Source organism: Gouania willdenowi, chromosome 17, assembly GCF_900634775.1.
Source record: "Gouania willdenowi chromosome 17, fGouWil2.1, whole genome shotgun sequence".
In the NCBI taxonomy this organism is placed as follows: Eukaryota; Metazoa; Chordata; class Actinopteri; order Blenniiformes; family Gobiesocidae; genus Gouania; species Gouania willdenowi.
Genome location: NC_041060.1, coordinates 23,256,559 through 23,275,242, shown reverse-complemented (window position 1 = coordinate 23,275,242; position 18,684 = coordinate 23,256,559). Strand labels below are relative to the sequence as shown.

Sequence of the window (18,684 nt, the reverse complement as noted above, 5' to 3'; positions counted from 1 at the left end):
TTCCACACAAACTCCTCTCCGTGCGACCTGCTGCTACCTTTTGGCTCCAAGGAGTGTTTGAATTACCTCGTCTGTAGATGCCAAAGGCTTGGCAACTTTCTGCATCAGAATACTGCCGTGCTTACGTTGGCATTACGTCTTTTGAACAAACTATTAAAATCAGTCACTTGACGCTCTCTCACGGCACAATGGGTAAAAATCTCTTCTCCTCAGAATCACTTTAACAAAACTGAAGGTTCTTCTAAAGGTCTTTGTGCTTCGGATGCTCTGATCAATCATAACCAATGTCAAATGCCATAAAAGCAGATTGATCAGAATTAACTGATCTCCTGCAGGTTAATTTAGTATTTCAGTACGTCTTTTTTTTTTTTTTTTTTTTTTAAAAGCAAACAAATGACTGTTTGACGTTGCATCAAGTCATGAATATTCACCCTGTCCAAAGTCAGATAAAATCACAGATACACAGGTAAAAACTGTCGAACTGGTTTTTATTAAATGCTAAGAAAAGTAAGGGTTAAATAACTGTTTTTTTTTTTTTTTTTTACTTTTTTGTTGCACCTGATACAGTCTTTAAAGTTGAATTAAATTGAACTTGTTTGTTTTATATTTGTTTTCATTATATTTCAAATGTTCTCGATTGAATTTGTATTATTCATTGTCTAATACAAGTTAAAAACGATTGTGTTCATTTGAGACTTATCAAAGGCAGATTAAAGTTAGGATAAGAGTCACATGCATGCATAAAGTTTCCACTTTATTGTTCATAGTTTTCGTTAAATGCTGAGAAAAGTAAGGACTTTAAACAGTTAAGCACAAATGTGTTTTCTGCCATTATTATCTTTTCATATTACCAGCTTGTAAACAATTATGTCTAGAATACAGTAGTTCAATGGGAAATTGTGCTCCAGGACTAATTAAAGACTATCATGCTCGGCCCTTAAACCCTGATGGGAACAGATTTAATCTCTGACATCTGAAAGGACTACTGTAACTGATCTCTCATCAGTCAACAGACCTGAGGAGATCGAAGCCCTGAAGATGTGCTTTATCTCATCAGCTCGGGGAGGAAGAGGAGGATCCAGGTGATGAAGCCCAGACAAAGGCAGCCCGTGGAGAGGAAGAGGATGAAGATATGCTGAGGGCAGATTAGCAGCGGCTCAGGGAGGATTAGTGAAGCTTTGACTCCCTCAAACACTGAGATTTGACACCAAACCTGTTCTCTATCTTTAATCCTCTGTTGACCGCACAGGAAGGAAGGCTTCCTGTAGACAGGCCGGAGACACAAGGGCACGTTTTACACTGAAAGGGGGCGACTTTTAATTTGATAGAGCCGGAATAAGGTTTTAAACATGCCACAGTTACTTCTATACTGAAGCGATATTCAACAGTTTGAAACCACATCCACTTTCTCTACAGGAGATACAAGACCTTTAATCTGAAAACCTTTCATTCTGATGTTTTTAATTTGATATTGTAAGCTGTGTTACCCAACTCTGGTAATAAAGTTTTTCACTTTTGTGTAATTAGAGATAATCAAATGCACAATGACTACTTTTCATTGAATGTGATTGAAAATGATGGATTAATCCAGTTAAATATTTTCCTCAGTTTAATTTGAAAAACAACTTTTTTGACAAGCCTCCGCAAAACAAATGGTACAAATGAGAAGTGAACAGCTTGTCCTAAAATAAATGTGCACTCCGCTAAAACAACATGCACTGTATCGCACACGGATACGTATACGGACAAGTTCAAGATGTTTGTGACTGAGTGGAAGTCCGATTTTGTCATTGATTCATAAATGGGATCATGTTTCGGTGTTTGATAAATAGTTCAAAATAAAAAAAAAATTGTCATGGATTCAGTTGCAACAGTGTCTGCGACAGAATGTGTTTAAGTTATTTCAGGAATGGGCAGACGAACATGAACTTATAGGTGGAAATGGTGCAGTTCCATTGTTCATGTACCCCAATGGGAATGTGTGCCTCGGGTTGGGAATCACTGATCTAGATTATGGAAGTTAAACTGTAAGTGTTTAAAACATTGTGTTGGGGACATCTAGAGCAGTACCCCCTTTGCATTTTTTGTCAAATCCCTCTTCGTATCATAAGTACCCTCTCCATAATTTCATATGCTTTTGCATTTCCTAAACCACTAACTGTGTCTTGAACATCTGTTCCATATAATGCTTAATCTACAAATTCAAAACAATGAATGTAATTTAAAGTGGATTTTTTTTAATTTTTTTTTAAATATCATGTAACTTTTATATGATTATTAGTAGTAGTATAAAATAATCCTGTTTAAATCATTTGCAAGAAAAAATAGTATTTTATTGACCAATAGTGTGGTGAATTTGTTTAAATTATAGCTCAAAAAGAATGACAAACATTTACCAATTATTTTTAAATTAACAGTTTTTTTTTTAAATTTATGTTTTTTTTTTTTTTGGTCTCCACATGCTGTCAAAGGTCAACACTGCAAGAAGTGCGATCTTTTAAAGACGGCAATGCATTATTAATTAATTGTTAAATCTTTCAGAGTACCCCCTGCAATGTGCTCCTGTACCCCTGTTTGGGAAACACTGATCTCGAGCATGCAACTTGCTCTCATTTCCCAGCATGCAGCACAATTTGTTAGAAATTGTTCAAACTAACGTTAAATTCAGCAGATTTTAATCCAATACATAATCAAAATTGTTAAAAATGATGTGGGGTAGGGAAATAAATAGATCAGTGGACAAATGTCAACATTTAAATTAATTTAATCATTAATTGTGTTTGTCTCTCCATGACGTCACTGGTGGACAGGTGTGTGGCTCTGGTGCTGCGGTTCAGCGGTTTGGTTCCTGTGTGGACATTGGCATCCATCCATCCATCCATCCATCCATCCAGCTCCGCAGGTCCCCCTCATCCTCGGCTCTCCCTCCGCCTGTGCTCGGCTGTTAATTTGCCTGAGAACGCATTAGCTGTAATGAAGGCTGAGGGCCGAGGGAATCCTCCGGGGTCCCATTAATCATCCCCCCTCAGACAGCCAACCTTGATTACAAGTGGCAAGGAATTCATTAGAGCCGGGCCCCTGACAACTCTTATCTCCGCCGCTGGATCGGACTCATTAGGCAGCCAAATTAAAGCTATGATGGCCCTGATGAAACTCCGCGCTTGTTTATCTTGTGCGATTTAATGCATCTGCCCATACATCACTGCCGCCGCCCCCCAGGACCCTCCCCGACAGTCAGACCGGGAACGGGCTGCCCCGGTTTCCCGTCTGCCTCCGTGGGTCTGTGAATGCAACACATGTGGACCAATGCGTTCACTGACCCTGTGATTTCACCTGAGAAGACCTCTTGAATCCAGTGGGCGTGCCCTGTAGCTGTTCCCACTTAACGTTCTTGAAGCCAAAATACAGCGCTTAGGGGCGCTTCCATCTTGCAAATTGTACGTTATTTGGAGCCAGAGGCTGCGCAGTAAGGTTCATCGGGAGGAGCCCTGGTAACACACCCCACCCATTTAGCGTACTGCCCTGATGACTTACGCAGCCCAGCTACGCCAAGAACATAAGTATCTTTCCCACTGGAAGTTCTACCAACGGCTTGTTCAGATCATAGAGGTTAATACAAAAACATGATATACTGTATTTCAACTCATTTTAGGTTTGAAAAAAATGTATGTGACAAGTATTTTAACTTTACAGTTTGACCCTCATCCCATCCGTTATCATTGAGGAGGTGGGGTTTATGACCTTTACTGCAGCCAGTCAGCAGGGGGAGCTCTAAAAATAAAAGCTTCACTCCACCAGGGAGCTTGTCCTGTCCATTCTTTTTACAGTTTATGCTTGAATCACATTCAGTGAGTCACACCAGATTAACGGCTCTAATTACCAACTACTGGACAGCCACGTGATCACAAAGTGACCAATCAGCAGCTGGAAACGAATCCTCCTGACCTCACAGGATTTATGTCATTGGACTGAATCAGAATCCGAGCACGTGCAAATGTGTGTGACAAGGTTTTCTGCTCTTTATCATTATCATCAACATTGTCATTGTTGCCATGGTTATCATTGTCACCATCATCATTGTCATCATTAATGCTGTTGCTGTCATCATTAATGCTGTTTGGTCATCATTTATAACAGGGATGGGCAACTCTATCCCAGCGGGGGCCTCAAACATGTGATTGTGTCTGATCTGAGGGCCACCTGATCAATATTCATGTTAGCATTTAGCATAATGACCAATCAAAGCATTAATACAGCGGGGAAACAGGGGTTTTGTCTTTTGTCTTTGTCATTTTTGCCAGTTTTTGAGTCCTTTTGTGTGTTTTTGTTATTTCTCGTGTATTTTTCTGTCATTTTCTGCATTTTTGTTGTCGATTGGTGTGTTTTTTGTGGTCATTTTGTGTAATTTTGTAAACAGTTTGTGTGTCTTTGGAGCTATACTGTAATGTCTTCTTGTTTTGTGTGTTTTTGTAGTACGGTCATTATGTTTGTTTAAGTGGTTGTTGTGTCTATCTTTGTCGTCAGTTTATGTTTTATGAGTCATTTTGTGTATTTTAGTTGGGCTTTATATTATGTTGGGCTTTATATTCCTTCCAACTTCTTGAATTACAATTTTGGGGGATTTGCTTTGGGGGCCGCAAAAAATTAGACAGAGGGCCACCAGTTGCCCATAATATAATTTTTATCATGATCATTTTTACTATCATCATTCTCATTCTTACTGTTATCCATTGTTTTATCAACATCAACCACATCACCATCACTAGTATGATAATTATCATCAATATTATTAATAATATTGTTTTTATCATCATGATAATCACCACCAGTGTCATCATCATTATGTTTATTTCTATCATTATATCACTATGATCGTCATTACCATCATCATCATCATCATCATTACCATGAAACATTGTCGTTGATACCATATTTATCATTATCAATATCATCATCACCATCATCATTGCTGTTATCGTTATCCTTTATAATATCACTTCACTATCATTTCTATCAACAGATCTTCGTTATTATCGTTACCATATTATTTTGTCATTATTGTTTTTACTATCATTGTCATCATCATCATCATATCGTATTATCAATATCAATCAAGTCATCATTATCAGTAATCATCTGTATTATTACTATTGTTTTTATTGTTATTAATTAATATTATTCTACTATTACCATCATCATTATTCACATTATTTTATCATCATTGTAACTAATCATCAACATTGTTATTTTTCTCATCATCACCATCATCATCATCATCATCATCATCATCATCATCATCATCATCATCCCTCACTCCTACTTGCTTCTCTTGTTTTATGGTAAAGAATCTTCAGTGATACTAAGGACTTAAGATTCCAATCAGGTGTGAAACCCTCCTCTCTAGCAGCCATACCACTGATGGCATCTCTTTTAGTTTATACTGTGGATGAAACAGTCAGCAGCTGAACCTGTTGTCCTTAGAGCAGGAGACATGGACAAGTGTAACTGATCATCTACTTATCTCATAATTGGAGCTATAGGTCAGTTTCCATACAAGTGGTCCAGGAAAAGAGAAGAAGAGAACCAGTGACAGAGGTGTCGGTACAATATGCATGTTCTCCTACCAAACAGAGGAGCTGCAGGAGTTTATACTGTTCTTATTGAAAGAGCACACAGAGAAGCACTTTGCTGTAGTTTGAGGGACGTCCCTAGAATGCATCTGATGTTAGGGCCTCAGATTTTCCATGATAGCAGAAAATAAATGGAAATTACAGAATTTCATATACATTATTTTAAACAAAATCAAGGAGAAGTTGCAAAATTACACGAAATATAGACTTGTTGCATGTTTTGAGACAAGCTGTGTTTCCATTAAGCTTGGAAATGCACAAAATCAAAATAGTTCAATAAAGACTGGAACCTTAATGGAAAAAAAAACACTAAAATATCGTTAAAAACATTTTACACTTTCATGAAGAGGTTTTCCAAACGTTTCTATTAGGGCTGGGGGGAAAAAAATCGATTTAATTGATTTATCGAATTTGTAAATAAAAACAATTTTTTTTTTTTTTTTTTGCAAATTCGAGTTTTTTTTGGTTTTTTTTTCCAACGACTGTTTTTTTCTCTCTTTTCACGTTCCGTCCTTGTGGGTTACCGTAGCGCGATGTGAGCCAGCCCCCTCTTTGTTTACGTGTTTTTACCTTTTGAGTAGGCTATATGTATGCCACAGGCATGTTTATAATTTTCTATTTGTACTATGCTAAGCTATGCTAAGGGAAGTTTATTATTTTTAATTGTAATGTTATATGTTATAAAATATGTAGTTATCTGATTATTGCTGTTGCACGTTTGCTTAAACCTGGGTTAAAGCTTGAAATTGATGAACGACAGAACTTCATTTACTTTTTATTTTGGGATTGTTCTATGCATTTTCACTCTTGAGGACAATCGCAGCAATAAAGTTGGATTTTTGACAATATAACTGATGTCTGCAGTCATTTATAAGTGCACTGAAAAAAAAAAATCAAATCGAAACTCAAATTTTTCTTTAACAAATCGGCGATTTCTTATTTTTTAGGCAAAATCGCAAAGCCCTAGTTTCTATATTGAAATGTGTCTTTCAGATCTCTTACAGAAAAAATATCAGCCTTTATGGTCACAGCTCTCCCCTCCTATGTTAAAGATTCTATTGATTTCTTAAAAAATGCTACACACCATTGAGCTCACCGTTCAATGCTACCTCGTCACCATGGACGTAGAGTCGCTTTACACTAATGTCCCATTTGAAGGGTGGACTGCGAGCTACTGAAGCTTTTTTGAACTTAAGAACTGAATGCACACCCAGCACCAAATGCATAGTTGACCTCTTAGAAATTGTCCTCACTTCAAATTTGTTCATGTTTGAATCTAATGTACATATCTCCAGATCTCGGGCACGAGTATAGGCTCCAAAATGACTCCCAGCTTCACGTCCCTCGACGTTGGACACTTCGAACGAGATGTTTTCTTCAGTGGAGACCGCAATCAGCATCTGCACTACATTTCAAACTGGAAAACATACAAAGACGAAATATTCTTCATATGGAAAGGCACTGAAGCACAACTGAATAATTTTCACAACTTTTTCAACTCAATGGCAAGTAATTTAATATTTACAATGGAATTTGATGCTTGTATAATGAACTTTTTGGACATTTCAATAAACAGGGATTCTAATGAATTGGGCTCAGGCCTATACAGAAAAAGCACAGAAACTCCATTCTTCATGGCAAATATTTTTATCCCACCTCTCTAAAAAGAAGTCTACTAATCTCCCAATTCAATAGAATACGCTGCATTTGCAGCGCAGTCAAAGACTATGAAAAACAAGCAGCAGATATGGCAAAACGCTTTCAACAGAGACAATACAAAAAGGAATGGATTGCAGCTGCACATAACAAAATCAACACAGTCTCACAAAAGCAATGTCTCAAACATACCAAAATAAAACCAATGAACTCCAGGACGAAACACATCATTCAGTATTTGCCTCTCAGCAAAGACTTTGAAAAAACTATTCACAAACACTGGCGCACAATTCAAACATAGATCCTAATTTAAAAGACATATCGCCACCTCGCGTTGTTTTTAAAAGACCACCAAATCTGAACAACTTGCTGGTCAGAGCTGATTTACCTCCATTGGCTCAACCCCACTTTCTACAACAAACCCTACACGGCCACTGCAGGTGCGGACACTGTACTCAATGCAACTTTACGCATAGGAACAAACTCTTCAACCACCCAAGAACTGGAAAATCCTTTCACATCAAAGGAGTTATCACTTACAACACAAGCAACATCATCTACATGCTCCAGTGTCCTTGTGGCCTAGCCTACATAGGCAAAACCACGGGACCCCTCAAAAACGGAAACTCAAAACATCGGTCCAACATACGTAATCATGATCCTAAGAGCCCTGTCGCAACCCACTTTAAGGCTGGGATACACTGTGCAATTTTTTTCAATCGTTGTACCTCAACTCCAGCTCAAACTGTGCGACTCAATGTACGCAGTTCACAATTCATGTTCTCACACTGTACGGACCGACACTCTGACACGATCTGACTGCTCACACTGTACGTTCATACATGACACGTCAGGGTCTTGTTTCCGAAAAAGCAATGTATAAATTAGAAAAAGAAGAAGAACTCTGAAGCTTTGCCATTAAAACAGACAAAGAAGAAGAACCCGGAAGTGGAGAGACACTCGCAAATCTCAGCAAAAAGAGCTTTAAAAAAGAATAGACGGCGATGTGATGGACCAGGAACTGGCTGGACAGATGTGGACAGTACAGTCCGTCAATTTTACAGCGGTTCTACGATGTTTGCGCATGTGAGAGTTTAAGGTAAGCCGGTCCGTGGCACTGCTTCAACTGTGAGATGCCCTCAAGAGGAGCGACTGGATTACAAACATGTTTGATGAGCTTACGACCATACGATTGCTGATCGGGAGCTGGTCGTGAGGTGTTAATCTCTTCTCGTGACCCCTTGTATACTACACAATGCACGACACACGATCTAGCAGAGTCTCGATCCCAAAAAATAGACACACGTGTCAAAAATCGGCTCAAAATGGGCCAGAAATCGCACAGTGTATGCCTGCCTTTACAGAACTACATCACAATGTGAGCATGTTGCGATATCTGGGTATCGAACTAATAAAACTGTCAAATAGAGGTGGGAACATTGACAAACTCTTATTAAAAACAGAAGCATTTTGGATCTACACACTGGCCTCAATGAGGATTTTGACCTCAGACCCTTTCTGTAATCATGCTTCCATACTACAGTGTTTATGTGACGGTTTTTATTTGTATCATCACTGCAGTGTGTCTGTCATTATTGCAAATAGCCTACCCCAGGGTACTTGTAAATATTTGTAAACGTGTATTTGTAAATACTGTATGTATATTCCAGTAGTGGTTGTGTTGACTCACATTTTTTTTAGAGGAGCCAGTACACATTTCCTGTACTTTCTCTATATAGATATGTCTGTTGTCCATTGGGTCATGTGACCATCTTTTCAAGTGATACTTATTAAGTCACGTATATATATATATATACAGTAGATGTGTCAGAGCGCCCGAAACGTCACTGTGGTGCCAATAAACTGGTGAGCAATTATAGCAGCCTGTGTGGATCTTTGTTGTTTTTTCACACGACCACTTCTCTCAGTGAAAACATGGCGTGGTACGTTTGGACAGAAGAGGAGATTGGCACATTTCTTAGCATTTATGCTTAAAAATGATTACTGCCACATTAGACAGCAGACAACAAAGAAATGTTCAGTATAATAAAGAGGTTTAGAGAGTCCGTCTTCCTCCAGCAAAGTCTCGTGGGATGAGATTTTGTCCAAAACAACCTATAAATAAAAACACGTTCAAAGCATAATTATACTTCGTCGGAATTTTAAAATTATCGCATTTAATTTGCGAAAAACTATAATGGAAACACAACTAATATCACACATTTAGATTACATTTTCTCCCGTGATTGGGTGCGCAAAAAAAAAAAAACAATAATGCCAAATCTTGCACAAGTTATATACAAAATTTTGCAATATGTCAGACTTCACTTCCTGATATGGAAATGGTTATATGACACATAGTTAAACCACACCTATGTTTTGAAACAATATCATGCATTTCCATTTTTTTTTTTCATTGCAAAATTGGTGGCTGAATCTCTATCAAGCAACAATGGAGAGACATGTCACAACTTGCGATACGCACTCTTCAATTCAATTTAATTCAAATGTATTTTTATAGCACAAATTTGAACAAAGTCATCTCAATGCGCTTATCAAAATATAAAATGCATAATAAGAAAGAAAAAACCCAACAAGATCCACATGAACAAGCATTTAGCGACAGTGGGGAGAAACAACTGTCTTTTACAGGAAGAAATCTAAAGCAGAACCAGGTTCAGAGGTGGAGAACATCTGCCTCGACTGGTTGGGGTTAGTGGACAGAAGGACCAACAGAACAGGATAGAGAGATAGAACATCAGAGTGTCTCAGACTAGTTGAGCCGTGAACCACAGATCAGGAACTGTCATCATCAGCTTCATGACACCTGAAACAGAGCAGAGAGAGAAGGGGCGAGGAGAAGGCACTGACTGCAGAAAAACATGATACAGTATTATCAAGTCAGCCTGCCTTGGCCTTGGCCCTCACTCCCAGTGGCCTAGTCAATACTTACTATAAAGGTGATGAATCTCTTCTTGTTTATTGGTAAGCTAACAGCGACGCCAATGTCTGTAGATGCGACAGTTCACAGACGAGCCCATGTCCGCTCTAGTGGCTAGGTCATGTTATGATTCAGTCCTTCTGTCTTGCGTGTTTTTAGCGTGTGATTTCTGCACACTTTCTCATAGGAATATGAGATTACTAACAATATAGTCACTCAATAGTAACTCAACTCAATTAACTCTATTAAACATGTTTGCCACAATTTCGAGAAGTTCAATAGCCAGTAATGACATCTCATTAGGGAACGCCGATGAGACGGAAAGAAAACGGAAGTTGGTAAACTGACGTGGCAATGGGCCAACTCCAGCCCTAATGCTACGGCTGATTGCTGAATTCATGAATTCATGAATTCATGAATTCATGAATTCATGTTGGGTGTGGCATACATATGTATGTGTATATACGTATATATGCATATGTGTGTATCCATAAAATGAAGAGTCCGTCCTTAAGACTGCTCTACTGTAAAGTGCCTTGAGATACCATTGGTTATGATTTGGCGCTATACAAATAAAGATTGATTGATTGATTGATTGATTGTATATTCTGAGGGTTATGCTGTGGGTATGTGTCCTCTGTCAGATTCTGATGGAAGGATCACATTGTTGTTAGCATCAGACTGGACTTGCATGACACTCTGCTGATGTATTTTGAACACGTGCTGATGTTGCTTCATGGTTCTGAGTTTGAGGCGTTACAGGTTGAGATCATCCTCTTTAACAGAGAGGGTTTGGAAAGAAAGTGTAAATTCCAGCCCTCGGTGAGCTAATGATGGTGGAGAGGAGGTTGTTTCTGCGTTCGCTGAGTTGTTTCATCATTTTACAACTCTGAAGAAAAACAGGAGTGTCCTCGACAACGTGAGATCACATCAGGATTAGAGAAACCATTCCTTCATTATTTACTATTAGCAGCGTTTTGCTGGTTTAAAAGTGCTAATGTTTGCAAATAAGCTTTAAAATAAATGAACACACACACTCTTCTAATGTATCTTTCATTTTCTTTTAAAAACATAAACACACACAACTGATATATTGAATTTGGATGAATAATAAACTACCAAACAATCAGATAAATATTTGTTTTTAGGATTTCAAGGTTTATTTATAGGCCAAAAATACTGTATTATATACATTTATCTATCATTTATCATCTAATCTATCTATGTATAGTATGATAATATTAGTATCATATACATTTAGAGAATAAGTCAAAGGATTGGTTAATTATTGCTGAGTAAAAAAAAAACACCTTGCACGGGTCAGTAGTCCATCACACACACACACACACACACACACACACACACACACACACACACACACACACACACACACACACACACACACACACACACACACACACACACACACACAAATCAAACTAAACTTAAAAAAAACCGTTTAATGCACTTTTGTGACCAATAATTACTTTTAGGACTGGAATAATTTTTTTAACGCTGTGGAATGATTGATTAAAAATGTCTTAATTTTCATACAATGTCCTCATTTTGTATATATTCATATTTAATATTAATACACCTAAATGTAATTAAATAAAAACACCCACACCTTCAGAGGCCCATTTTATTGCACTTTTATTTAGAGATGCAATTTGGAAACTAAATGTATGTATTGTAAAAGCTATGGGACTAATTTTGACGCCAAATTTTGATTTAGTTTTAGTCAAAATGTAGTCATCAGGACTATTTATGGTCAAGTTTAGGTTTCGTCAGCTAAATGACATTCAGATTTCAGTTGACTAAATCTGTTAGATAGTTGACTAAAATATAAAGCATATAGTTTATGCATTTTTAAAGATTCAATTACCATTTATCAACCTGATATTGGATGATATTAATGTTTGTGAGTACACACAGACATGATTTAATGTTATCATAGCATGATCACATGAGTTTTGTTTGGAATTTGTCCGATGTGACGAAATTATAGTTTCCTTTTGAATTATTTGACGAAAATATCCATATGTTTTGATACAGTTTTGTTTAAATGGTTTTTTTTTTTTTTTTTTCAATAAGTCATAATCACGTTATTGTCACTTTTTAATAAATGTAGTCGACGAAAACTGTGACGAACTTTTTTTAGTCAGCAAAATGAACACTTCATAAAAGTCGCACGTGTGTGTTTCTATAGTGATGTTTAATTTGGGGAATAATAAAGTGATAGAATGAGCAAATTGGTGACTTAAAAGGCATTTTTAAAAAAAATAAAAAAAAATCTTACTAGATGGTTTTCTAATTTCTGATATTAATAATGTATAGTTTGTGTTTCTGGGATAAAGAATGTAAAGGCTTCGGCTGAGAGAGGTGTTATAATGAGGTGTAATTAATCTCGTTTCCACTGTGTGTTCTGCTGTCATATCAGACAGAAACCTCTCATTTATCTTCATCTGAAACACGCCGCGGTCTCCCTGCAGCGGCCTGCGGAGCGCACAGCGCGGCACAGCACCGGGGACAACCGGGGACGAACACCGGGAGAGCACCGGGCGCACTCCGGCCCTGGACCACATCCAAACAAGCCTCTTTGACTCCACATGACCTCCCACTAATTACATCTCATTAATTCCTCAGTGCGCTTTCACATCAAATGCTCCTGTAATAAAAACCAAGAGGCGCCTCTTTTTGCAGATAAAGTCCAACTTTTATTTTACACGCTTTTAAATTAAACCAGAGCCTTTAGCTGGCCACAGGCCGACAGATAAAAAACAAAATGTTCCTCCTACAGTTTGGACCCAAAAAACATCATTTAATCCGAGGGTTCTCAACTGCTGGGTCGGGACCCACATGTGGGTCGCAGAATAGTTTTCAGTCGACCGTGTGAACTTTTTTTTTTTTTTTTTTTTTTAACAAAAATTATATGTTTTTATTTTGAAGTGGAATGATGCCATACATGTCATCTGAGGTACTAATGCAAACAGTTTCCTTGAGCCCAAAAATGTTTCGATATTTTTCTTTCTTTCTTATAAGCCCTTTAACATCCACTTTTTTAAACGCTGTAAATATATCCTGCTGTTTTATTTTAATGTGGCTGTTGAATCCTTTGGAAAATACGCAAAATCCTCAAAAACAGTGAGTTGGAGCTTTTTTTTTTTTTTTTTTCCCAAAATAAAAGATTTAAAAGAGGACTTTGAGGGCTTGTGATAAAAAAAGACTATGTCTTTTTTTCTTTTTACAACAGTTGATAAACACAAAATATTCAAAATACAGAAATTGTTCACAAATATATGCGATGGTTATCCAAAAATATTAGCGTTCGGTGTAAAACCTATATTTGAGTCTTATATTAAATGGATTTAATCAGATTCATGCATCATGTAATTTAACAGATTTGGGAAATTTAACATTTGCTGAAAAACCTGAATTCCAAAATCTTAATTTGGGTTGTGGTGTCACATCAAGGGGTGATGGTGGGCCCCGAAACCAGTTGAGAACCTGCATTGACTTAAACCGCCCAGACATATTTTCATAATAATAATAATAATAATAATAATAATAATAATAATAATAATAATAATAATAATAATAATAATACTCCGGGTCCAGAATGAGGCGGTCTCTCGGTCAGTCTTCATTACATGCACACGGACCAAACAGCGGACATGCACGGACCTCCGTTCCTCACCGTCTCTATTTACATATTCACAGGATGATAATAAATAAGACGCACGGCTCTGCAGCCACACTGTCCACATCAGTGGCTCATCGAGTCCAGAAAGGGGGGAGGTGGGGGGGGGGGGGGGGTGTCACACACACACGGGGTCGGTGCTGCGTTCACGGACTGTTCCTGCACCGTCCGTGACAGGTTTTCAAGAGCGAGGAGTTCCCACGGTGCTGCGTTCACGGCCGGCTCCCCTGCTCTATCTGTTGGTGCTGACTGCGCACGGCGAACCTGTTGACGTGCACCGGGATGGGGACCACGATCTTAGGGTTCCGGACGGGCTCCCCTGAGCGGTTGTTGACGTTACCGGCCTTGATGCGTTTCCACTTGGCCCTGCGGTTCTGGAACCAGATCTTCACCTGGACTTCGCTCAGTTGAGTGCGTGCGCGATCTGGGAGCGCTCGGTCAGGGACAGGTACTTCTTACAGTGAAACTCTTTCTCCAGCTCCAGCAGCTGCTCGCTGGTGAAGGCAGTTCGTCTCCTACGGCTCTTTCCGCCCGAGCCGCCACCGGACAGCGGCTCCTGGGAGCCGGGGGCCTTTAGTTTGCTCTTCGGGGCCAGAGGTCCGCACGCGTTCCCGTCAGAGAAGCTTTCGTTGTCGCTGTCCACCGAGCTGTCGTCCCGGTCACTGCACGCGGCCTCCGCAGACTTAAGGTCCAGCTTCTCGTCGTCTGAGCTGTAGAGCTTGGTCTCACCTGGAGGTGAGCAGAGGAAAGGTCACACACACGCACAAAACACGCACTATGTTCAGACTTGGTATTTAAACAATGCGTAACGGGCCACTGTCACATTTAATCAGTGATTAAATAGCTCAATCATATTTTGTTGGAGTAAAATGTTACTGGTTGGATCCCTGCACCTTTATTTAATCCAATAATCAGACTGTGATTAAAGAAGTGTTTCATATTTATACTTAAGGTGTAACTTGTGACATATTGTGTTAAATCTAAAATGAAGAGTTGGGTTTTAGTTTGGAGTCAGGCTTAAATTATGAACAAATTGAGGAGCATCATGTGTCCAAAGTGTGGCCTTCATGGAAAACACTTTAAACGGACATCAGGGCTTTCAGGCTGTGGTTAAATACGCACAATGAAACTATGAAGGGTTTATCCATAGCACACACACTTTAAACATACGCACTGCATCAGTGTGAAAAATGCTGTTGGAAATACATATAGATTGAGTTTTGGGTCTGTTTCTAAATCCTGTGAAGATGAAAACATTATCTGAAGACTGAATTCCAAAGTGTGACATCCCATAGACGCTTTACGCACGGTTTAAATCACCAGGCTGTGGTCAAAGAGGTGCTACTTTAGCCAGAGTTCTGACTTTGTAAAAGAACGGATTAAATCCTGCGGGGAGACACTTTAATGCAATTTACGCACGGTTTTACGCACGAGCAATCAAAGCCCCAAGGCTGTCACTAAAGACGTGTTTGTGTTAAATGTAAAGGGGTGATGATCACACGTTGATGTTTCCCCGGATTTTACGCACAGGATTGGTAGTGATATAGTCCACACTCACCTGAGATGGTCTGAAAGGTGTCGGAGAAGTGGAGCAGCTCGGAGCTCTTGTCCCGGCCGTGCAGCTCCTCAGACTGCGGGCTCTCCTGTCGCCTCCCCGCGGGGTCGGTTGCGCTCAACCGGGGTCCGGGCAGCTCCTGAGGCGGGTAGAAACTGTCCGGAGGGTCCGAGAAGCTGGGCATGGTGGTGGTGAGCGCCACCATGGAGGGAACGCCCTGACCAAGGCTGGCACAGAAGGTGTTGGTCAGGCGACCCGCAAAGGAGGCCAGCGGGGCTAGCGGAGGGATGCCAGAGGAGAGCGGTCCATGGGAGAGCGCCTGGGGGAGGACGAGCGGTCTGTAGGGCATGAACATGGGGTAACCCGTGTAGAGCAGGTGGCCCGGTCTGGGCTGCGGTGTCCCGATGAGGGAGTCGATGGAGAAAGCGGTCCCCTGGCCGCCCGGCCTCTGCATGGCGCGGACTGACGGCTTCAGGACGCGGAGGAAAAAAAAAAAAAAAAAAAGAAAAAAAAGTTGGAGGCAGCAGAAGTTTCACGGAGCGGAGGAAAAGTAGGTCCTGCGTCGTGCGGGCATCCCTGGGTGCGTGCGGGATCGGGGCGCTGTGCGTGCGTCGGTGTGGCCCGACGCGTCCTTTTCCTTCTTATTTGTCACACGATGAGACACAAACATGCAGCGGCGCTCCTGCATCATCCACGCCGCTCTGCGCAGCTCCGCCCCGCACACAGGGAGGTGTGTGTGTGTGTGTGTGTGTGTGTGTGTGTGTGTGTGTGTGTGTGTGTGTGTGCGTGTGTGTGTGTGTGTGTGTGCGTGTGTGTGTGTGTTGGGGGGAGGGGGGTCCCTGGGGGCTCATCCATCTTCCTCAAATTACGCTTCATTTCCTCCATCGGCCTCTGACTCGGTCCGGAGAGGCGGGCGTTTCCCAGTGAGACCAAACAGTCCGTCCCCCCCCCCCGCCACCCCCCCCCCCTTTTTTTTTTTGCCAGGTCCTCCGCTGACTCCCAAACGGTTTGGAGGACCCCTCCCCTTCTATAAGCGGTAACCACACCAATCCAATCAGCTATTATTAATGCTGATTGATGAGGAGTAATTAGGGCCGGACAGAGACAACGTTTGGGGCCGACGGGCAGCAGAGCGAGCGGGAGGGGAGCCAGATGTTTCTAAGCGGTCACAATAAGGGGGGTGGTGTGGGGTGGGGGTGCAGAGCTCGCTCCCCAGAGAGGATCAGAGACGGACATCAGGGAGGTGTCCGGGGTTGCCAGGTCTCACGACAAAAAACAGGCAACCAACTCTAGATGGAAACAAGTCCTAAAAGCAACAAGTGTAAAAGAAAATGTATTGAAGTCATTGAAAACATGACAAAACAGAAATATTACAAGACTGTCCAAAGTTCTAATGTTGTATGTTAATAACCCCTGTCATTTTTTGTTTGTTTGTGTTTTGTTTTGCTGTTTTAATATGTGGATTGAATTTTCATTATTGATGCATGATTGTTTTTTAAAGATCTAAATGTATACACATGTTTTGTATATAGTGTGCGCAGTGCTGAGTAATATTATAGTATTATATATTTCCAGTATTTTATTTAAGTGTGTCATATGTCATTCCTCATTCTTGAAGAGCACCTTCATTTCGTTGTATATGTTTCACAATGACAAATCTTCTATTCTATTGTATATGAATGTTAAAATAGTTGTTTATCAACAAAGCATTCCATTTTTATTTATGTATTTATTTGTTAAAGGTGTAAAAGAGACCCATTAAGCTGCCTTATCACTATATGAAAGCATATCTGTACAATAATTCAATTTCAAATAGATTAACAGAAATGCTTTTTCATTTTCAGAACATATATAGCTGCATTTTTCATCTCGTAAATAAAATGAATAAATAATCCAAACTGCATTTTAATTTTCTTCTTCAAGGTTGCTCATTTTGTCACTTAATCAACAACAAAACTTTGAATAACTAAAAAAAAGGACATTTGTTTCTCTTGTGTTTTGTTTTGAAGTTATATTGACTTTGTTGTCCTGTTTTTTTTTTTTTATTTTTTTTTACATGCGTTATGATCATAAATTTAACTTTTTAGAAAATGTCACATACAGTAATTTCTGTAAAAAAAATAAATAAATAAAATAACATTTTCAGTTGTTCCTGCTTATTGTCACTCTTTCTGTGAGTGCAGACATAGTTGTGGATGTGTGTGTGTGTGTGTGTGTGGGTGGGTGTGTGCTGTAAGCGAGAGTGCGCATGGACTGAGTTATGAAAAAGGCCAAAAACTAAACAAAAACACACTCGTGTTCATGTTTATTTTACTGTGGAGAGCTGGGGGAGAGGATTGGGAAAAATAAGTAGAAGAAAGAGAAGAAATTTACCAGCGACTTTACGGATTTAATTGGAAAAAGAAACCCTAAAGTCCCTTATAAACAGCAGACATGGCAACACCCGGCGGACCTGTAGATTTACAACTTCCCCCGTGTGTCCGTGAACGCACCACAGCGGGTGTCACACAGCCCACTGTCACGTTTGAACAGAGCTGGAGATGATGAAGATGAAAATGATGATGGTGATGAAGATGATGATTAGCTCAATTGGTGCGCGCGCTCTCCAGCCAACCGTTTGATTGCACGAGGACACGAGGCCGCGCGGCCTTATGCTGCTAATCGAAGCGATTCACCATCATCATCATCATCATCATCATCATCATCATCATCATCATCATCATCATCAATGTAAGACCATTGGCGGACATGCGTTTCCCTCCTAATCTATTATTTCAGAACATATACAATGTTTAAGTATAGAATAAATATCATGTTGCTATGAAAATGTCTTGACATGGTTTTATATATATATATATATATATATATATATATATATATATATAAATTATAAACCCGCAAAAAACTGGAATATACATATAAAATGTAAATTTTGTATTATGAAAAAAGCTTCTCACCCCAAATCCTCCATAATTAGCAGCTGTTTTTATATCAGTGGAGCTGCCATACATTAGAACCCTTTCATTGACAATAATTACAATGTCTATGATCATAAGGAAAATCACTTAATAACTGCATCAACGACACCTCTATTAATAAAATGAAAACTCAATAATTCCCAGATAAGAACAATAACAGACAAACCGGGATAGGATGAAGGTTTTATTTCACACAAAAACAACAAAACCTCAGCAAAGCTTTC

At 39.6% G+C, this 18,684-nt stretch overlaps 1 protein-coding gene across 1 annotated transcript; it reads right to left on the bottom strand.

The window, feature by feature from the left end:
* Positions 1-14,034: 14,034 nt before the first annotated feature.
* gbx1 (gastrulation brain homeobox 1) lies at positions 14,035-15,946 on the bottom strand. The gene is given in 3 exon segments (XM_028472433.1): positions 14,035-14,336; positions 14,339-14,656; positions 15,486-15,946. Coding segments are annotated over 3 exon segments (966 nt in total). The 5' UTR covers positions 15,937-15,946; the 3' UTR covers positions 14,035-14,139.
* Positions 15,947-18,684: the final 2,738 nt, after the last annotated feature.